Source organism: Gorilla gorilla, chromosome 23, assembly GCF_029281585.2.
Source record: "Gorilla gorilla gorilla isolate KB3781 chromosome 23, NHGRI_mGorGor1-v2.1_pri, whole genome shotgun sequence".
NCBI lineage: Eukaryota > Metazoa > Chordata > Mammalia > Primates > Hominidae > Gorilla > Gorilla gorilla.
Window position 1 is genome coordinate 16,244,320 of NC_086018.1, and position 22,195 is coordinate 16,266,514.

The window sequence follows — 22,195 nt, forward strand, 5'->3', positions numbered from 1 at the left end:
ACACAGTATCCCCTCCAGCAGTGATGAGAGTTCTTGTTGCTCCAGATTCTCTCCAACACTTGGTGTTCTGTCTTTTACATTTTAGCCGTTTTGGAGGATGTGTTATCCTCTTGTGATGTTAATTTGCATTTACATGAATATTAAGAAACAGAACACATTCAAGTATTTGCTTTTATAAATTACATGTTTAAGTGTTTTACCCATTGTTCTTTCTCTTAGTGATTTTTAAGAGCTCTTTACATATTGCTGATGTGAGCCCTCTGTCAGTTCTATGTGTTCATAGATCTGTTCCCACTCTGCAACTTGCCTTGTCACTTTCTTAGTGGTGTCTCTTAATAAACAGAAATTCTTAATTTGAATACAGTCTAATTTATCAATTTATTCCCTTAAAACTATGGCTCTTTGTGAACTGTTTAAGAAATCTGTCCCCATTCATGGTCATAAAAATTGGCTGGGCATGGTGGCTGACACCTGTAATCCCAGCAGTTTGGGAGGTCTAGGTGGGCAGATCACCTGAGATCAGGAGTTCGAGACCAGCTGGCCAACATGGTGAAACCCTGACTCTACTAAAAATACAAACATTAGCCAGGTGTGGTGGCAGGTGCCTGTAATCCCAGCTACTTGGGAGGCTGAGGCAGGAGAATCACTTGAGCCCAGGAGGTCAAGGCCACAATGAGCAGTCATTGTACCACTGCATTCCAGCCTGGGTGACAGAGCAGGATGCTCTTTCAAAAATAAACATAAAAGTAAATCTAATGAGCTCCAGGATTTCTAATTTGAAGATAGAAGTGATAAACAAAATAAGAAACCAAAATACATTCTGTTTTGATTAAAGCAGACGTCAGCCATAACTCTGAACCTAAAAAGGAGGTCACCTGAAGCAGCTGTGAGTAAGCAGGGTAACATACGAAGCAGAGAACCGATACTCATTGCCAGATCTTAGGAAAAAAATAATAAATTAGGATGACATATTTTGCAAAATTAAAGAAATCCCCTGAGGTGCTAATACAAAATTTCATTTGTGATAGGACTAATAAAGAAATTCAGCTAGTAGTGGGATCTGTCATGGACTGAGTTTGATTCCAAGAACAGAAGAGGCAGGACCAGTGAGAAATAGCACAGACATATTTGCAAAAGCAGCCCTCCCACGTTAGGAAGAAGGGATACTTTTGCACCGTGAACAGCACTACAACTGCTCATCTCTTTCATGTACTATCACACATGGAATGACTGAGATAATCCTGTGTTCCACACATAGTCCTCCCTGCCCCTATTGAATAGAGAAATCCAATTTCACCTTGGCTATCTCTAGATCAATTACCTGTTAATAGGTCTACTGTTTTCTTTACCTTTAGTTTCAAGAAGAACTAAATATCCCCAAGTGGTATTTCAGCTTCCACTTAATGAAACCTGACATCTAAAGCCAGACCCTGGCCTCAGCACAAGCTCCAGTGCAGACCCCAGAGCCTGCTCTGCCTGGTGCTGCTCTTCCAGGGCCCTTCCCTGGTGGCCACGTGGTCAGGCTGTACCCAGTCATTTTGGCCTCCACTGTGGACAGCTACAAAAGACACAACGAGGGTGCTGCCTGAGTTATCGGGACCCTGTTGGGAACTGTCAACAAACACTCAGTGGAGGTCACCAATTGCTTTTCAGTGCCACACAATGAGTCAGATGAAGTGGCTGTTGACACGGAATTTGCTAAGAACATGTATGAACTGCATAAAAAATTTCTCCAAATGAGCTCATCTTGGGCTGGTATGCTACAAGCCATGACATCACAGAACACTCTGTGCTGATCCATGAGTACTACAGCTGAGAGGCCCCCAACCCCATCCACCTCACTGTGGACACAAGTCTCCAGAATGGCCGCACGAGCATCAAAGCCTATGTCAGCACTTCAATGGGTGTCCCTGGGAGGACCGCGGGAGTGATGTTCACACCTCTGACAGTGAAATATGCATACTATGACACTGAATGCATCAGAGTTGACCTGATCATGAAGACCTGCTTTAGCCCCAACAGAGTGATTGGACTCTCAAGTGACTTGCAGCAAGTAGGAGGGGCATCAGCTCACATCCAGGATGCCCTGAGCACAGTGTTGCAATATGCAGAGGATGTATTATCTGGAAAAGTGTCAGCTGACAATACTATCAGGAAGGTGGACCACTTCCTGATGAGCCTGGTTAACCAAGTACCGAAAATAGTTCCTGATGACTTCGAGACCATGCTCCACAGCAACATCAATGACCTGTTGATGGTGACCTACCTGGCCAACCTCACACAGCCACAGATTGCCCTCAGTGAAAAACTTGTAAACCTGTGAAGGGACCCCAAGCAGTACGCTTGCTGGTCTAGGTCTTAACCCCAGGACTCAGAAGTGAAGGACAAATGGGTTTTTTGTGGTCTTGAGTCACACTGAGACAGTCAACTGTGTGTGACTCTAATAAACATAGCCTACTTTTTGTAAATTAAAAAAAAAAAAAAGAAGTTAGTTTCCTCCCTGGGGAACTAATATCTCTAAATGAGGAGAACCCAAAGTTTCACAAAAGGGAAGAAAAAGTCTGCAAGTGCAAATTAGGCATAATAGTGCAGGGAGCCCCTCCCCTTGACTTTCAGATTCATGTGTTTTTGTTGTAAGAGAAATAACACTACACGGTGGTCACTGACTCTAAGTTTATACCACACACTGTAGGACAACATCCCAACCTCACTATGTGTTGTTTACCAGCTGGGAGCATTAACTGAGTTACATGATTCCATTCCATCATGTCAGGTTCTTCTAGGTGATGGGGATTATGTTGTAAATCCAATGAATTGCACAAACATGAGCCTAATACCATATATTTTTTTTTTGCAGTGAAATGAATTCCGTAGTCAAAAACAATGTTGTATGGGATATCATGATGGTGAATAACAAATTATTTAAGTTCACGCATGGTGGTACCAGCAGAACAATTGCAAATGTAAAGGGCGAGTTCATACACAGAATACGTGTCCATTTCGGTGAGAACAAAATCCCTGAGGGATGGGTTTCAATGTCGTCAATCTGCAAGTTGACCGGGTAGCCCCTGAGGGAAGGCTGTCATATTAGCCTTAGAGTTGTTCTACATTGGTCCAGATACGATTTGATTATGTAAAGTCATGAATACCTTCTATCCTTAGTATCATGTGCATTTGTCCATGAGCCCATTGAACAAGTATCAGCTGACTAATATCTATTATATAACATGTCATTGTATGCATATGATTACTCCTCTTCAGCGGATTCCCTCTAATGAGAATTTACTTGGGATACAAGTATTTTCATACTTCGTGTCTATTTTAAGAAGTCATCCTTGGCTGGGCGTGGTGGCTCACACCTGTAATCCCAGCACTTTGGAAGGCCAAGGTGGGCAGATCACGAGGTCAGGAGGTCGAGAACATCGTGGCTAATACAGTGAAATCCAGTCTCGACTAAAAATATAAAAAATTAGCTGGGCCTGGTGGTGGGCACCTGTAGTCCCAGCTACTCAGGAGGCTGAGGCAGGAGAATGGCATGAACCCAGAAGGCAGAGCTTGCGAGCTTGCAGTGAGCTGAGATCGCACCACTGCACTCCAGCCTGGGAGACAGAGTGAGACTCTGTCTCAAAAAAAAAAAAGAAAAACAAACTATTCAAAAGTAAAGAGAAAAATATGTCAATCCCCCATGTGTCCACTGCACACCATCACAAATTTTAAACCATGCATGAGCTCACATTTTGAATAGAAGGATCTTTTGGGGACAGGGGACATTAAAAGCCCCAAATATGGTCCTGTGTGGCATAATGGTTTTTTGGTAAATGCTACACTGCATACAATGGTGGTTGCTTAAGATAACAGAGCTGAAAAATTCTTACCATCTAGTAACACTGTGGCCATGATGACATCATAGCACAACGCATTACTCATGTGTTTGCAGTGAGGCTGGTATAAGCAAACCCACTACATTTGTCAGTGGCATTAAAGGTTAGCACATCTAATTATGTACCATATGTCATACTTGGTAATGATAATAAATGACCATGTGACTAGTTTATGTACAGTTGCTCCTTGAACAGCATGGATTTGAAATGCACGAGTTCACTTATATGCAAATTTCCTTCTGCCTCTCCCACCCCCGAGACAACAGGATCAACTTCTCCTCTTCTCTTCCTCTGGCTGCTCAACATGAATATGCAGACGAAGACCTTTATGATGATCCGCTTTCGCTTAATGAATAGTAAACATATTTTCTCCTCCTCATGATTTTCTTAATAGAATTTTCTTTTCTCTTACTTTATTATAAGAATACAGTATATAATTAACAAAGTATGCATTAATTGTTTATTTGATCAGCAAAGCTTGCAGTTAAGAATAGGCTATTAGTAGTTAAGTTTGGGGATAGCCCAGAATTATATATGGATTTTCAACTGCACAGGAGCTGGTCCCCTAACCCTTGCACTGTTCAAGGATCAACAGTATTTACAATACTATACATTTTATTCATATTTTAGAGTGTAGTACTTCTACTCATTAAGAAAAGTTAACTATAAAACAGCCTCAGGAAGGTCTTTCAGGAGTTCTTCCAGAAGAAAGCCTTGTTATCATAGAAAATGACAGCTGCGTGTATGTTATTGCCACTGAAGACCCTGAAGACCTTTCACTGGGACAAGATTTGGAGATGGAAGACAGTGATATTGATTATCCTGACCCTTACAGGGCTAAGCTAGTGTGTGTGTTTGTATCTTAGTTTTTAACAAAAAAGTTTAAAACATAAAAAATAAAAATAAATAAAGCTTATCAAATAAGGATATAAAGTATTTCTGTACAGCTGTTCAATGTGTTTTTGTTTTAAGATGTGTTATTATGAAAGAATCAAAAAATTAAAAAAATTAAAAGTTTATAAAGTTATGATAAGCTAAGATGAACTTGTTAAAGAAAGAAAAAATTTAAATACATTTAGTGTAGCCTAAGTGTACAGTGCATATAAAGTCAATAGTTATGTACAGTAATATCCTAGGCCTTCGCATTCACTCACCAAGTACTCACTGACTCATCAGAGCAACTGCCAGTCCTGCAACCTCTGTTCATGCTAAGTGTCCTATACTGGTGTACCACTCTCTTTAACTTTTGTAATATATATATTTTTTTCTTTCTTTTTTTGGAGAAGGAGTTTTATTTTGTTGCCCAGGCTGGAGTGCAATGGCACGATCTTGGCTCACTGCAACCTCTGCCTCCGGGGTTCAAGTGATTCTCCTGCCTCAGCCTCACGAGTAACAGGGATTATAGGCCCACGCCAGCACGCCCAGCTAATTTTGTATTTTTAGTACAGACGGAGTTTCTCCATGTTGGTCAGGCTGGTCTCGAACTTCTGACCTCAGGTGATCCGCCCGCCTCGGCCTCCCAATGTACTATGTTTTTACTGTATCTTTTCCATGTTTAGATATTACTATTGTGATATAACTGCCTACAGCAGCGGTCCCCAAAGTTTTGACACCAGGGACTGGTTTTGTGAAAGACAATTTTTCCACGGAGTGGGGATGGCTTTGGGCTGAAACTGTTCCACCTCAGATCATCAGGCATTAGATTCTTTTTTTTCTTTTTTTTTAGACTGAGTCTCCCACTGTTGCCAGGCTAGAGTGCAGTGGCACAATCTCGGCTCACTGCAACCTCTGCCTCCTGGGTTCAAGTGATTCTCCTGTCTCAGTCCCCCGAGTAGCTGGGACTACAGGCATGTGCCACCACACCCAGCTAATTTTTGTATTTTTAGTAGAGACGGGGTTTCCATGTTGGCCAGGATTGTCTTGACCTTGTGATCCACCTGCCTCGGCCTCCCAGAGTGTTGGGATTACAGGCGTGAGCCACAGCACCCAGCCTAGTTAGATTCTCATAAGGAGCACATAACCTAGATCCCTTGTATGGGCAGTTCACAATAGGGTTTGTGCTCCTGTGAAGGTCTAATGCTGCTGCTGATCTGACAGGAGGTGGAGCTCAGGCAGTAATGCTCGGCTGGCCAGCCACTCATCTCCTGCTTTGTGCCCAGTTCCTAACAGGACACGAACCGGTGCTGGTCCATGGCTTGGGTGTTGGGGACCACTGGCTTACTGTATTCAGCACAGTGACATGCTACACAGGTGTGTAGCCCAGGAGCAATAGGCTGTATGATATAGCCTAGGTATGTAGTAGGCTACACTGTCTAGGTTTGTATAAAGTACACTCTTTGGTGTCTGCACAGCCACAAAATGACCTAATGATGCATTTCTTGGAATATATTACCATTAAATGAGATTTACCTGTATTAGTGTCATCTCAGGTTTATTGTCTAGTAATTTTAAAAGTATTTGTATATTCTTTCCCAGACACATCATCATACCCCGGTGCATATCTCTATTTTATTCCCTAGACCCACTCTTAATTTTTCTGCATTCTGCTTTGTTCCTTAGGAGGCTCAACTGAATTGGATACTTCAGAGATCTCCCTTACCCTCATGCTTTTACTGGGGTTCAGCTAATGGAGGGGGTGGCAGAAGATAGGTGAGAGAAGAGTGTGTTTATCCCCCACCTCTGCCCCTGCAGGGTCAGCACAGGCAGACTGTGTCCCTTTGCTGAAGATCACAGCTTCTGTCTGGTGCCTTCTTGGCAAGCTGGCACTGTCTCTAGTCAGGTGACTGCTTGGCCCCTTACTACTTACACTCTTCTGTCTGGTTTCTTTGTGTCTTTCCTGCTGTGCTGTAAGTAGTCCCTTTATTAGAATCCATCCACATTACCCAGTTATATAAAGACAAATAGTTGGTCACTGATCTAGTTCACTCCCTGAGAATCAGCCTTCATCAAAGATCCCTAACAGTCAGATATTCTGTTGGCCGCTCCATTCCTGCTCCCCATTATTCTAGTTGTGTCTTCCTTGTCTCTAGTGCAGTCACAAAGCATAAGCACCTCCACTGTCACTTGTTCTTTGCAACTCTAGGATCACATCATTCCCCTTGAAATCAGAGAACCTGCAATCTCCCCAAGCCCACAAAATTCAGCCATCACAGTACTTTTCAAGCATGCCAGCAGCTCTCCCCAACAAATGAATCCTTAATTTCTTAGAGAAACATCTTCTGGGGCTTCCTGTGGGACACAGTGGGGCTCAGCTTGGCATGTGGATCACACCTGATATTTTTACCCCCACCTCCTACTATTCCTATTCCTTTGTCTGCACCTCTCTTTATTATGCTAGGAAAGCTCTGGCAACACAACCTCAAAATAAGCAGGCCAGTGTGGATTCGCAGTTTCTGTCAGACAAACAAACTTGAGCACCCCTTCTAACTTCTTGGGCTAAGACTTTAACTTCAGAATCTCTATGTATCTATGTTGACAAACTTAGCCTATGTCAAGATTATATTCTGCATGCCTTAGTCAAACACCATGTAAATCTATGCCTCATATATTCTCTAGGCTTTAGCTGATAGGGATTAGCAAAGTAGTGTGGTTGTTTTGGTCTTTAAACAATGTCCATTTTCTACCAGCTTTCCATTGCACTTTTTTTTTTTTTTTTTTTTTGAGATGGAGTCTTGCTCTGTCGCCCAGGCTGGAGTGCAGTGGTGCGATCTCGGCTCACTGCAAGCTCTGTCTCCCGGGTTCACGCCATTCTCCTGCCTCAGCCTCCCGAGTAGCTGGGACTACAGGCGTGTGCTGCCACACACGGCTAATTTTTTGTATTTTTAGTAGAGATGGGGTCTCACTGTGTTAGCCAGGATGGTCTCGATCTCCTGACCTCGTGATCGGCCCACCTTGGCCTCCCAAAGTATTGGGATTACAGGCGTGAGCCACCACACCGGGCCGACTACATTGCACTGTTACAGACCATGTTGACAAAATTATAACTTCAACAGTCAACTACAATAGCAATTATACCTCTCATGTACCACTTTAAAAAACACATCATTCCCAATAACCACATTTGATGATTTCAGTAATCATGATACCACCGTACACTACAGATGATCAGGTTTCTGTCTCCTCCCGACAAGAAGGTCAGGAATTCATTCAGACTGAAACAGGTCAGCAAACCACTTCCAGATTCTCATCTATAAAGATCTATTTCTAGAACCATTTCTAGTACCTATACAATATTAGAATCAAGTCAGGAAGCAGAAAACATTCTAGATATTTTAAACAGAAAACAATTCATTGAGAGATCAATTACAAGAGTACGTGTAGCAAAAGATGAAAGGGTCAGGTTGTTTAAGTAACTTGATAAATCTCTGCTTCTTTTGTGTTGGGTGATAAAAATGTTGACCAGAGATCAGTGGCAGATGATCCAAGGCGTCAGCTGTCCGAGCTCAGCATCTGGAGCCAGTGCCGAGGAAATGTGCATTTCTAGGTCTGGGCGCCATTGGACCATCACTACTGTCCTTGAAGCCGCCACCGTGAGAACTCACATCTCAGCTGCTACAGCCACAGCTGATATTGTCATTGCTTCCAGAATTATTTCCCTTGCTCCATCGTGGGGATCCCGCAATACTGCTGCTGCTGAAATCACTGTTGTTGCTCCCTCCAGAACTGTCAGCACTGCAGCATTATTATCACTGCAGCTACCACTGGAGATGGCTACAGACACCAGAAACAGAAGAGCACCTTTCCCCTCCTCCGGCAGTGTGACTTTCAGTCGGCTCCTCTCATAGCCAGATGGTATAGAAATGACACACCAATGTCCTTCAGAATATAGATGCAAAATATTTTAAATATATTAGAAATTCTATTCCCCTTAGTAAACTAAGTCCACCTACATATTTTTCAAAAATCCATCAGCAATACAGAATAAAGGCATTGGTTCTATACAGCGTTGCAAGAATATTTTAACAATAGAAGGTATTTTAATGTCATTCACCACATTAGGAGATTGAAAAAGGGAAAACACAGGATTACCTTAGCAGATGTAGGAAAAAAATAAGATGATAAAATACAACATTCATTTATATTAAAATCTTTATACCAAACTAGGAAACGCAGACAAATTTCTTAACCTGATAAGCTTATCTATAACAAAACCATCGACACCACCATATGTAACGTTGAAGCATAATCGTCATTTTTTATAAAAGCTAGGAAAGGGAATGAGATGTCTGTTGACACTGCTCGTATTTATCATTGTCTTGGGGTTTCTGGCCAGTTCACTTAAGATAGGACAAAGAAATATTATAGAAAGAGGAAGAAAAAAAGAAAACACATACGTTGTCATTGTGTGGAGTTTGTGTTTGTTTGTTTATGTGTTTTTGTGAGATGGTGTCTTACTCTGTCGCCCAGGCTGGAGTACAGTAGTGTGATCTTGGCTCACTGCAACCTCATTGTGTGGAGATTTGTAATTACCCATAGAAAATCCAAGAAAATTTGTGGATGCACTAATCAAATCAGCAAGGTTTTCAGATATGAAGGCAAAGTAAAAAGAAAATGAAATTCTTATAAACAGTAACAACCAATTAAAAATATTATATTATAATATCACATTCATGGTAACATAAAACATTAATGTATCTAAGAATTAATTCAGAAAACAAATACATGATCTTTCATTTAATTTTATTAAAGTTATTTCAATAAATATACGACCAGCATTTTTTTAGAACTTGATTGGAAAAGTCATATTAAAATAATCAATGGAAAGGAAGAACCAAAGTTATTTTGAACAATAATAGCCTATCAATATTTAAATGTGTTTTAATTATAATAATTAAAATGGTTTGCTTTGGCTCAGTGATACACCGTTAAACAATGGGAAAAAATGGAAGCACCAAGAAATAGATCCATAGATATGCTGAATACATTGGACTTGTAATAAAAGATATGATACTAAAAGTCAGTAGAAAAATTATACTATTCAATAAATGATGTCAGAAAAAACATATAAATTTTTATCCATATATAAATAAAAATCTGTATATTACAGCATATCACAAAATCCTATATCTATTTAGGTTAAAGACTCAAATCTTAAACTACTTGTGAAATTACTTATGAATATTACATGTTTAAGATATTTAAAAGTATATACAGAGAACTAATGACGCTGGAGATTTTATTTCTAATTCTGTCCTCCCCAGGCTTAAAAGGGAGCAGTCTAGTGCAGCGGGCAGAGCTGCATGGTGGTGCTGCCTGTGTCCCCAACCCATCCAGAAGAGCAGGGCAAGTGGAACTGGCCATGGCACACATGGCAGGTAGCCAGGTGGAGAGTGAACAGCATGTGCAGAAGCTCAGAGGTGAGACAGTAAGATGAAGACAAGACACGCAGAGGCAGGAAGGCTGAGAGGTGACCCTGGCAAGGTGGATGGGTTCGAGGTGACCAGATGCCTGACTCAGAGGACAGCCGGGGAAGAAAGGCCTTTTGCACAGAGGGTGACGTGATCATATGGTGTCTTGACGGGGGGCGGAGGAAGCAGAGGGCGGGGACACAGTCTCGCTCTGTTGTCCAGGCTGCAGTGCAGGGGTGCAATCACGGCTCACTGCAGCCTCCAACTCCTGGCTCAAGTGGTCCTCCCGCCTTGGCCTCCCAAAGTGCTGGGATTAGATGTGTGAGTCCCTGTGCCTGGCATAATGGTTTGTCTTGAAGGTGGCTTTGGTGGTGTGCAAGGTGGTTGGAGCCAGCAGTTAGGGAGGCCAGTTAGGGAGGCCATCTGAATAATTCAGGTGAAAAATGGCAACTTCAGACTGGAACCAAGGCTGTGAAAATGAACAGGAAGCAGCAGATCTGAGAGCCATTTAGGTGCTAAAACTGATGGCCCTAGCTGTTGACTGAAGGTGGCAAGAGAGGAAATGGGGGAGAGGATGAGACCTCAGCAAACACCCAAGCCTGGGTGGATGGTGGAAGCTTTTACAAAGACAGGGACGGGAGGAGGAAGGGCCAGTTCCAAGTCTGGTTTTAGACATGCAAGCAGAGGCCCACGAGATGGTCAGTGACACAGGGCTGCAGCTCAGCTGGTGTTGCTATAGTGTAGACCACATCCACACCAAGTGAGAGGTAAGAGTCTAGGGAAGGTGCACAGAGCAGAGAGAAGAGGCCCAGGCCAGAAAAAAGTTGTTTTGGCAGCAATAGGGCCAACAACACAGCAGGGCACATTCATCTAAGGGATACTGTGCAATCAGTAAACATCACGTGAGGATGCTCACTATGCCATGGCCAGTGTGGTAGCCAGACTCCGGCATGAGTGCTGTGCTTCCGAGGGTGCATAAGGCTTTATTTATTTAGTTGTTTGAGGTGGAGTTTAGCTCTGTCACACAGGCTGGAGTGCAATGGTGCGATCATGGCTCACTGCAACCTCTGCCTCCCGGGTTCAAGCAATTCTCCTGCCTAAGCCTCCAGAGTAGCTGGGATTACAGGTGCTCACCACCACGCCCAGCTAATTTTTTTTTTTTTTTTTTGAGATGGAATTTCACTCTTGTTACCCAGACTGGAGTGCAATGGCACGATCTCAGCTCACCGCAACCTCTGCCTCCTGGGTTCAAGCGATTCTCCTGCCTCAGCCTCCCGAGTAGCTGGGATTACAGGCGTGCACCACCATGCCCAGCTAATTTTGTGATTTTAGTAGAGACAGGGTTTCTCTATGTTGGTCAGGCTGGTCTCGAACTCCTGACCTCAGGTGATCTGCCTGCCTCGGCCTCCCAAAGTGTTGGGATTACAGGTGTGAGCCATCACGACTGGCCACATGTAGCTTTAGAAAAGTCTATCCGCACACAGAGGAAGGGCCCAGAGGAATCAGTGACGTGGTCAGTTATTAGAGAACCGTTATCTCTGGGTGGAAAGATTATGCAGGATTTCAGTAACCTTTCAGCCTCATTTTCAGTATATTCATATATGAATCAAACAAAAATATGAATTTTTTGAAACCTGTAATTTTGTTAAAGAGGACAAAGCAAGCATCAGAGGCTGGGGTGAGAAATAAAGACCAGAAAGCTGGGGCTGCAGCCACTGTTGCAGGTTGGGGCTGGGTGGTGTGTGGCAGCGGAGGAGGATGGAGGAGGGGCTGCCTTCCCCGACCCCCATGTTCTGTGCTCCACAGCTTATCGGCTGCCTTTCCCACAGAAAGGTGTTTCTTGAGCTTTCTAGACACCTAACATGCTCAGCAGTCACTGTCCAATAAATTAAGCCGAATTTATCACTTATTTATCAACCAACTCAGAAGAGAAGTCTACAAAAAGAATGTTGGAGAAGAAAAACAGACAACCTTCTGCTCAACACCCACCCCAGTCCCCTTTCCCTTACGGAGGGCTGCCATCTTGGCCACAGCCTGGAAGCCCTCGCTGACATTGACCCTGACCCTGATGCTGGCCGTGACCCTGACGCCGATGCTGACCCTGATGCTGATGCTGACTCTGACCCTGACGCTGATGATGGCCCTGATGCTGATGCTCACACTGGCCCTGATGCTGATGCTCACGCTGGCCCTGACACTGATGCTGGCTCTGACCCTGACGCTGATGCTCACACTGGCCCTGACGCTGATGCTCACACTGGCCCTGATGCTGATGCTCACGCTGGCCCTAACACTGATGCTGGCTCTGACCCTGATGCTGATGCTCACACTGGCCCTGACGCTGATGCTCACACTGGCCCTGATGCTGATGCTCACGCTGGCCCTGACACTGATGCTGGCTCTGACCCTGACGCTGACGCTGGCCCTGATGCTGATGCTGATGCTGACCCTGACACTGACCAACGCCAGCCGCCCCTTCCCTGGTGGCCCCCTGCCCCCAGTCCCACACCCCCAGCTGCCCAGCCAACACCACTGGCTCAATATTTCTATTCCTGCCTCCCCATCCCCATCAGCAGGTGGCCATTTGGTCCCAGTGGCCAGGTTTGTTCCCTGTTGTATCCCAGAACAGGTCTCAGCACACAGGCAGTGCTCAGTACGTGCTGAAGGGAGGCGGGCGGGAGGGTGTGGCGGGGGACCTGAGAAGGGGAGATGGAGCCGGGGCAAACTGAGGGAGGAAAATAGGGGCCATAGGAGGAGGTGCCACCAGGGGTGCTGGGGCTGGCACCCTTCCACCTGTGCCTCTGCTCACCTGGACAGGGCCCTCTGGGGACTTCCCTCTGCATGCTCCATGGCTCCTCGCCTCGTTCCAGATGAGAGATCACATCTGGCTTGTGCAGTGGAGGTCCTGCTCGTGGAGAGAAAGTGGGTTGGGCATGCTGCAGCTCTCCAGGCCCAGCTGACCTTACAGGCCGCCCCCTAACAAGGACAATGCCTGTGAAGTGGACACCCGCTCTGGGAACAGGAGGTCCTCTGGGCCAAAAGCGGTGAGGGTCTCAGACTGGAACCCAAATCCCAGTGTATACTCTGAAGACCCCACGTGTGCTGACGTCCTTACTTCATTGCTCGAGGACCGTTACAGAGCCAGCTGGGCTCCAGGGTCCCACCTTCTTCTCTCCTCTCCCTGCCCCCATCCCAGGACCAGGGGAAACACCAAGCAAGGATGCTACCAGCTCTCACGCTGTCCCCTGGGGACTTCTGGTGTGGCCGAGGCCCCTGGCCATGAGTGCCCCAAGGCACAGGCCTTGCTTCCCACCCCATGACATATCTGGCACCAGGGCCGGCACTGAAGGGATCCTCCTTAATATCTACCATGCAGAAGAAGGCTGACAGCCGACACCCAGCCTGGGGCTGGGGGAATTTTACCTAGGGCAAGAAGGTTCTGGTAGTTCTCCAACATCACATCCCAGTACAAGGCCCTCTGAGGGGAGTCTAGTTGACCCCACTCCTCCTGGGTGAAGTCCACAGCCACATCCTTGAAACTCACCGATTCCTGAAATGACATATAGGTTCTCACTCACCCAGGACTGATTCTGTGTCCATGGTTCCAAAGGAGCCAGAGATTGATTAAGGACCCTACAAGTAAAGGGTTAACCTCAGGTGACCTTCTCCCATGCCAGAAGGTTGTGCTGTAGACACTGACCATGACTGAATTCGGGGACCAGGGGCAGGGAGGGGGGCTGGGAATTGGCATGCATTCCCACACCACCTTCTAGATTGGGAAAGCAGGTCTGAATAGACACCACAGGGCCCTGGCAACTTGAGGTGGGACCCAGGAGCCGTACATGGCTGTTGTATCAGGCTCTAAGTCCTGGGTGAGATGCTATGCTTCCTGGAGTCAAGAATTTCAAACTCAAAAATTTGAGAGAATATTAATAGTACAAAAATCCCAGCAACTCTATTCAAAGCTCACTAATGCAAAAGGATCCGAACCCAGACTAGAAACTGTTATTACACTCTAAGGAAGGAAACCTTGTATATATCAGCAAGTTCTGTGCCCCAAGGGACCAAGAGAGGCTACCTGCAGTCCTCACCTGACTGCCTTCCAATCCTTCCTGCCTGCTCCCCCTGGGCCTGGGCATCCTGGCCACCACCCAACTCCAGACTTGCTTTGATCCTTGAAACGATCAAATAGATACCAAGTAATTTCACTGCATCCCAGAACAAATCCCAGAAACACGGAATTCCAAAAACCTACTCAACAAAGTAAAATTCACAATGTCCAGCATCCAATCAAATAACTAAAAGGTGAAAAATACTAATGAAATCAGAGGAATTAAGAGTATATTAGAACAGTATGTGTTTACCTCAAAAGAAGTCATTAAGGGAGGAAACGGGAAACAAAAAAGACATAAGACATAAAAAACTAATAGCAAGGCCGGGTGGGGTGGCTCACGCCTATAATCCCAGCACTTGGGAGGCCAAGGAGGCAGATCACCTGAGGTCAGGAGAATTGCTTGAACCCAAGAGGTGGAGGTTGCAGTGAGCCAAGATTGCGCCACTGCACTCCAGCCTGGGTGACAAGAGCCAAACTCTGTCAAAAGAAAAAAAAAAAAGGACATGTAAATCCAACCATATTAATAATTACACTAAATGCAAATAGTTTAAACACTCCAGTTAAAAGGTGGAGATTGTTAAACTGAATTAAAAAAGCAAGCTACAGAAACCCACTTTACATACAAAGATAGGTTAAAAGTGATAGGATAGAAAAAGATAAACCCTGCAAATACTAATTTAAAAAAAAAAAGCTCAAGTGCCTATAGTAATAGCAAAGTAGATTTCAGAGAGAGGACTATCGGAGATAAAGAGAATATTACATAATGATAAAACAGTCAATTCATTAAGAACTCATAGCAATCCTAAATATAAATGTATCTACTAAAAGAGCTTCAAAATACATAATGCAAAAACTGACAGAACAATTAAAAAACACCATCATTCAACTTCACTTAACTGATATTTACATAACACTCTAACCAACAAAGGCAGAATACATATTTTTTCAAGGGCATGTGGAACATTTACCAAGATAAACCACACTCTGGGAAATAAAATAAATCTTGGTAGACTTGAAAGACTTTAAATTACACAAAGTTCATTCTTTGATGACAATAGAATTAAATCAGAAATCCATAATAGAAAGTTATCTGGAAAATGCCCTAAATATTAGGAAATGAAACAACACATTCTGAAATAACATATGGCTGAAGAATACATCACTAGGGAAATTAGAAGCTATTTTGAGCTGAATAAAAGTGAAAATGTAACATAACAAAAGTTGTAGGATATAGTTGAGGCAGTGCTTAGAAATTTACAGCGCTGAATGCTATATGAGGAAAAAAGGTATCAAATCAATATCTATGTTTCAATCTTAAGACACTAAAGTAAGTAAAGTAAGTTTCAATCTTAAGACACCAAGGAGATAATAAGGATCAGAAATCTCTGAAATGGAAAACAGAAAATAGAGAAAAATCAATAAAACAAAAAAATTGTTTTTTGAAAAGATCAATAAAATTGACAAACATATATTTACTATATGGCTCAGCAATTTCACACCTAGGTATTTATGCAAGAGAAATTAAAATGCACAGCCATACGTGTACTCAAATATTTATAGCGGGTTTATTTGTAATAGCAAAAGCCTATGAGTAACCTAAATGTCCATTGGCTGGTGAATGGATAAGCAAACTGCGGAGCAGTTTGCTCCATCCAATGGAGCAATGGGATGAACTGTATACCCCTCACCTCAAATTCTTATGTCTCAATGCTCGGTAACTCCGAGAGAGGTTTTTTTTTTGTTTGTTTTTTTGAGACATGGTCTCACTCTGTCACCCAGGCTGGAGTACAGTGGTGCAATCTCAGCTCACTGCAACCTCTGCCTCCTGGGTTCAAGAGATTCTCCTGCCTCAGCCTCCCGAGTAGCTAGGACTACAGGCGCGCATCACTACGCCCAGCTAAATTTTTGTATTTTTAGTAGAGACAGGGTTTCACCATGTTGGCCGGCTGGTCTTGAACTCCTGACCTCAAGTGTTCCACCCACCTCAGCCTCCCAAAATGCTGGGGTTACAGGCATGAGCCACTGCACCCGGCCTGGAGAGAGGTTCTTTAAAGAAGTAATTCAGTTAAAATGAATTCAATGCAGTGGGCCTTGATCCAATATAACTGGTGTCCTCATAAGAAGAGGAAATTTGGACACAGACATAGAAGAGGTAAGACCATGTGAAGATGCAGCGAAAAGGTGGCCATCTACAAGCCAAGGAGAGGCCTCAGAAGAAATCAACCCTGCTGACACCTTGATCTCAGATTTCTTGCCTCTGGAACTGTGAGAAAATACATTTCTGTCATTTAAGCCCTCCTGCCATACTTTGTATGGCAACCCTAGCAGACTAATACAAATGGAATATTACTCACCCATAAAAAGGAACAAACTACTGATTCACACAACAATATGGATAAACTCAAAAGCATATGCTAAGCAAAATAAAGCAGAGACAAAAGACCACATAGTATAAATTCCATATGAAATCCTTAAAGAGGAAAATCTATAGCAAAACTACAGTGGTTACCAAGGGGAGAGGGGAGATGACTGAATGCACAGGGGCATGAGGACATTTTTCGGTCATGGAAACGTCCCATATCATGATTGTGGTGCTGGTTACACAACTGTATACGTTTGCTCAACCTCATCAAATTGTATACTTAAAATTGCATGATTGTGCTGTATATAAATTATACCTCAATAAAACCTTACCCCCCAAAACACTGGATTTCAGATGAGGAGGTAGAGATGACGACAAATGCTGAGAACACACCCCTAACTGAGGCATGCAGGCATGAAGGATGACAATAGCCCAGGGAAGGAGAAAAGGGGCTGAAACAAGGCTCCAAGCCAGGTGTGGGGGCACACACCTTGGTCCCAACTACTTAGGAGGCCGAGGTGGGGGATTTGCTTGAGCCCAGGAGTTGAAGGCTGCAGTGAGCTATGATTGTGCCACTGCACTCCAGCCTGGGCGACAGAGCAAGACTCTGTCTCAAAAAAAAAAAAAAAAAAAGAAAGAAAAAGAAAAAGAAAGAAAAACAAAAAAATAGCTCCAGAGGTATCAGAATATGGTGTTGGCCAGTGAGGCTGTCAGATGCTACATGGCTTCAGTGTGGGGAGCATAAATCAGCAAGAGTAGGGTAGGGTCTGAGGCCCGCACAGGCCTTTTTGATGGGTATTTCTGGCCACTGGGAGAAGTCCATGTCTAATGTGTCATCATTCTGCAGGGAAAGGAATAAAAAACCCAGACAGTATGCACTGGAATCAGATGCTAATGTGGTAATGACACTAGCAGAGAAGTCAGAACAGACCACACAAGATGTCCCAGGAGACAGAACAACTTGAACTGTGAGTGAGAATGAGACTGTCAAGAGAAAATGCCAAAGCTGATGTGTACTCAGGAGAGTCAACTGGTTATTCAAAGATCTAACAAGCTAATATTTTAGGAATAGGAATATCACATGCACGAGGGCCCTACCACCTAGATGGAGCTGCACAGACACATACAGACATACATACATGCACACACATTTTTTTTTGCTGAACCATTTGAAGGTAAGTTGCAGACATCATGATGTCTCACTCTACAGTCTTCAGCTTGTATCTCCTGTGGATATTCTCTTACATAATCACAGTACTATTATCACATGCAATAAATTTCATATTGATACAATATGACCTAAGAGACAGCCCATTTTCAAATTTCCTCTTGTCCCAAACTGCCCTTTATCAATTTTTTTGGATCTATCCCCTAAGCAAGGAACATGCATTGCATTTGACTGTCAAGTTTCTTGAGGACTATAAAGCATTGTGACACACTACAGAAGTGAGGCACAGCTCACAATACACGTTTTGCAGCTGTTTCTAGCTGGCTATAATCTGCCATCACCTCTTTTGAGTGGCAGGCTGACAAAATCACAAAATGCTAAAAAAAAAAAAAAAACCCAAAGACCCCTTATTCCTCCAGATCTTTCACTCTACTGTGCTCTCTTTGTCAACTGCACCCTTCTAAATACAACCATGGGGTGACGTGGTTGCGGTAGAAAAACAAAATGAGGAACAGAGTCCACAGTCTGTAAAAGGAGGGATCTGGGTCCCATTTGGCTGCAGAAATTCCCAGGGCCAATTCCTTGCTGAGCCCCCAGATTCTCTAAATCTCCAGGACTCTCCATGAAGGCCCCATGCCAGGGGCCGGGTACAGAGGAAAGCACACAGGGATGTGTCCCCTACTGCCACTCTTAACCAAGTGCTGCAATCCAGCCCTTCCTGAGCTGCTCCACGTGCCCCTGTCTGATTCCACTCCCAGTAAACCAACCCAGCAAACATCTGCACCAACCCCTGGCCAACACGTGGATAGGCAAAGCGACCCCATGTGAGCCGTCAACTACTTTCTCAGATTCCACTAAAACCACTCCTCAGAGATCCCAGCACAGCGCTGGGCAGAGAGATCCCCAGCAACTGACCCACTGAATTGGACTGGGCGAGACATTCAATAGAGTACATCTCGAGGGCACACCTCGGGCAACATCTGGACTCTTCACTTGGAGCTGTTCCCACTGCCCAGAGCTTCCTGAGGACTGGCCAGCAGGTACCCGGGTGAAGGTCTGTGGAAGGCTGACGATCCAGGGGTGGGGAGGGAATGTGCCAACCCTCTTCATAAAGAAGGAAGAACACACAGCCACTCACCTTGGACCTGGCTTCGAGAAGACCCCAACCCGATATATCCTCGAGATTCTCTTTCAGGGAAAGAGCAGGATCCTGAGAGGAAAGAGCTGGGGAAGGAGAAATGAGTCAAGGTCACGGCTACCAGGCTCACGGCTGAGCTTAAAGCCCACCTGTCGTGGCACAAGTGAAAATCAGAGAGGAGGCAGAACCTGCCAGCAAGGCCAGGTGGGGAACGAGACCCAGTAGCTAGCACCAACAGAAACAGCATCGAGGAATAATCTGCCTGTGTCTCAGACACTCCAATTCATGACGAAAAGAGCCGCTGCCCCCAATCAAGCACGTCTGAGTGGGAACAAATGATTGGGCACGGGGAAGAAAGAAGCAGGAGGCCAGGAGCGATGGCTCACGCCTGTAATCCCAGCACTTTGGGAGGCCGAGGGGGGCCGATCGCTTGAGCTTAAGACCAGCCTGGGAAACATGGCAAAACCCCGTCTCTACTAAAAATACAAACATTAGCCGGGCGTGGTGGCGCGCGCCTGCAATCCCAACTACTTGGGAGGTTGAGGCGGGAGAATAGTTTGAACCCGGGAAGCAGAGGTTGCAGTGAGCGGAGATCAAGCCATTGCACTCCCGCCTGGGTGACAGAGTGAGATTCCATTAAAAAAAAAAAAGATGCTGGATGCTTCTGGGAAACTGGCCTGATCTCTCTGAGTGTCAATATCCTCAAGTGCAAATCCACAGACATACTGACTACAAGAGTGAAGCTGTACCTGTCTTCTCGGGCTCCGGGGCAGGGATCTCCATGGCCTCCACGGCAGCCTCCCCGGGAGGAGCGGGCAGCTGTGTAGCCTCCAGGATCCAGGGCAGGCCCTGAAGAGCGAGTCCTGCTCCTGGGGCTGAGGGGCCTGCAGCGGAGCCCCGCGGGGCGGCCACGCGCTCACAGCTGCACGATCACACGCACGGAGCCCCCTCCCCGCGCCCGGCTGAGGTGGGGTTCAGGCCGGCTCCGCAGATACCCACTCCCCACACCAGGCTCAGCCCCATGCCCGGCGCACTCACGCCCCGGCACACCCCCGCCACACGCTCCTCCCGGCGAACTCGCGCTCGGAGACCAGGGCCAGGCCTAAGGTTCCGCGGCCCGGAGCCATCGGACGCGGAGCGACCAGCGGACAGGTCCCGAAGCGGACAGAGACCGCCGACAGTCTGAGGGACCGGCAAGTGGACAGACCTGACTCCCACAAAAGGACTGCGACTGCCACAAAGAGCAGCAGGCGGCCGCTGCGGGAAAGTGCGCCTGCGCGAAATGGGCGCAAACTACACCTCCCGGGAGCGTTTGCGCCGCGCAGGCGTCAGACTCCATTTCCTAGAGCGAGTTCGGGCCGGTGCTTGCGTCCCGACGCGAACGAGTATCTAGCACATCCTTCTAGGAAATGTAGTGCCTGGGCCCACAGCCGGGAGCTCCGGCACCCGCCATGCTCTTGCGGGCGAATGTCGCTGTGTATCTCCGTGTGCGGATCAGTGTAGTGCCGCTGCATGGGTGTCTAATTGCGAGGATATTGGGAGGGCGGTGTCCAGGAACTAAAATTTGTCCTGTTAGTTCGTCCACGTCCCCATGTAGCTGGGAGTCGGGTGGGTTCCTGCCCACATCTGTCTGCAGGAAAGACTCAAGCCCCTGGTCTTGCGGATATTGGGAGTGGTGGGCCTGGCCTCGAGGGGTTTTCCAGGGGCCCTGCCCCCACTCCCCCTTCTCGAGCCACATATCTGAGGCCCATGGGCGGGGGTCCCCAGAGGTGGAGAGCCTTGGCCTAGTCCCCCCAGAGGGTCCTGTCCACAGTTCACCCTTGGGGCGGGAAAGGAAGGTCTGTGTGGCGGCCCAGTCCTGGCGGCACAGAGCTCTGCCATGAACACAGCTACGACGCCAGCGACAGAAACATTGAATATGTACTGAGCACCAACCACACGCCAGGCCTACTTCAAGAGCTTGGAGTACATTTTTCTGGCAGAATGCTCACGGCAGTGCAGGGAGGTTTGCTAACTACTGTCATCCCATTTGGGAGATGAGGAAGTTGTGGTACAGGTGCGTGGGGTAACGTGTCGCAAATCACACAGCCAGAAGTAGGAATCCAGCACCGAAGTGCATTGCCACATTCCTACTGAGAGGTGGTCCGGGGTGGGGCGGGGTGGTGCACACTCCAAACCCTTCAGCCTCCCACCTTAACCGCAGCTTAGGCTTGGCCACAGGCTCTCACTTGACACCTGTCCACTGCCCACATCAGCACAGCTGTGCCCAGACCTCCCCTGCCCAGGGCAGCACCCGTGTTTGATTTTGTTTTGAGACTGGGTCTCACTCTGTCGCCCAGGCTGGAGTGCAGTTGCACAATCACGGCTCACCGTAGCCTCAATCTCTTGGGCTCAAACTATTCTCCCACCTCAGCCTCCCGAGTAGCTGGGACTTACAGACATGCACCATCACGCCCGGTTAATTTTTATATTCAGCGCCCATTTTTAATAGCAACCCAGTGAGAGGGGACAGCGTGCTGGCAGTCCTCACAGCCCTTGCTCGCTGTCGGCCTTGGCGCCCACTCTGGCCGCGCTTGAGGAGCCCTTCAGCCCACCGCTGCACTGTGGGAGCCCCTTCCTGGGCTGGCTGCGGCCAGAGCCGGCTCCCTCAGCTTGCCGAGAGGTGTGGAGGGAGAGGCGCGGGCGGGAACCGGGACTGCGCGCAGCGCTTGCGGGCCAGCACGAGTTCCGGGTGGGCGTGGGCTCAGCGGGCCCCGCACTCGGAGCTGCCAGCCTGCCCCGGGCAGTGAGGGGCTTAGCACCTGGGCCAGCAGCTGCTGTGCTCGACTTCTCGCCGGGCCTTAGTTGCCTCCCCGCGGGGCAGGGCTCGGGACCTGCAGCCCGCCATGCCTGAGCCTACCCACCGCCGTGGGCTCCTGCGCGGCCCAAGCCTCCCCGACAAGCGCCGCCCCCTGCTCCACGGCTCCCAGTCCCATCGACCACCCAAGGGCTGAGGAGTGCGGGCGCACGGCGCGGGACTGGAAGGCAGCTCCACCTGCGGCCCCGGTGCGGGATCCACTGGGTGAAGCCAGCTGGGCTTCTGAGTCTGGTGGGGACTTGGAGAACCTTTATGTCTAGCTAAGGGATTGTAAATACACCAATGGGCACTCTGTGTCTAGCTTAAGGTTTGTAAACACACCAATCAG

General features: G+C 46.6%; 1 protein-coding gene and 1 pseudogene across 3 annotated transcripts; one reads left to right on the forward strand and one right to left on the reverse strand.

Moving 5' to 3' along the window:
• Positions 1-97: 97 nt before the first annotated feature.
• Positions 98-2,407, forward strand: LOC129529655 (eukaryotic translation initiation factor 3 subunit F-like; annotated as a pseudogene).
• Positions 2,408-8,061: 5,654 nt separating this feature from the next.
• Positions 8,062-20,294, reverse strand: LOC129529560 (zinc finger protein 74-like). 3 transcript variants are annotated; one of them, XM_055374903.2, is made up of 5 exons: positions 19,760-20,294; positions 19,011-19,096; positions 13,652-13,778; positions 13,038-13,133; positions 8,062-8,696 (listed from the first exon to the last, which is right to left on the reverse strand). In XM_055374903.2, the coding sequence occupies exons 1-5, from the start codon at positions 19,791-19,793 to the stop codon at positions 8,419-8,421; spliced, it is 621 nt and encodes a 206-aa protein (XP_055230878.1). In that variant the 5' UTR covers positions 19,794-20,294; the 3' UTR covers positions 8,062-8,418. The 3 variants fall into 3 exon arrangements, with proteins under 3 accessions (XP_055230878.1, XP_055230880.1, XP_055230879.1); XM_055374905.1 differs by lacking the exon at positions 8,062-8,696 and adding an exon at positions 9,544-10,697 and having other exon boundaries at positions 19,760-20,273; XM_055374904.1 differs by lacking the exon at positions 8,062-8,696 and adding an exon at positions 10,704-12,163 and having other exon boundaries at positions 19,760-20,273.
• Positions 20,295-22,195: the final 1,901 nt, after the last annotated feature.

Coding starts and splice junctions, on each gene's coding strand:
- LOC129529560 (XM_055374903.2), bottom strand. CDS start 19,793: ATGGAGATCCCTGCCCCGGAGCCCGAGAAGACAG. Junction 13,779..19,010: donor TTCTCGAAGCCAGGTCCAAG/GTGAGTGGCTGT, acceptor ATGTCATTTCAG/GAATCGGTGAGTTTCAAGGA. Junction 8,697..13,037: donor CCCCAGAGGGCCCTGTCCAG/GTGAGCAGAGGC, acceptor TATATTCTGAAG/GACATTGGTGTGTCATTTCT.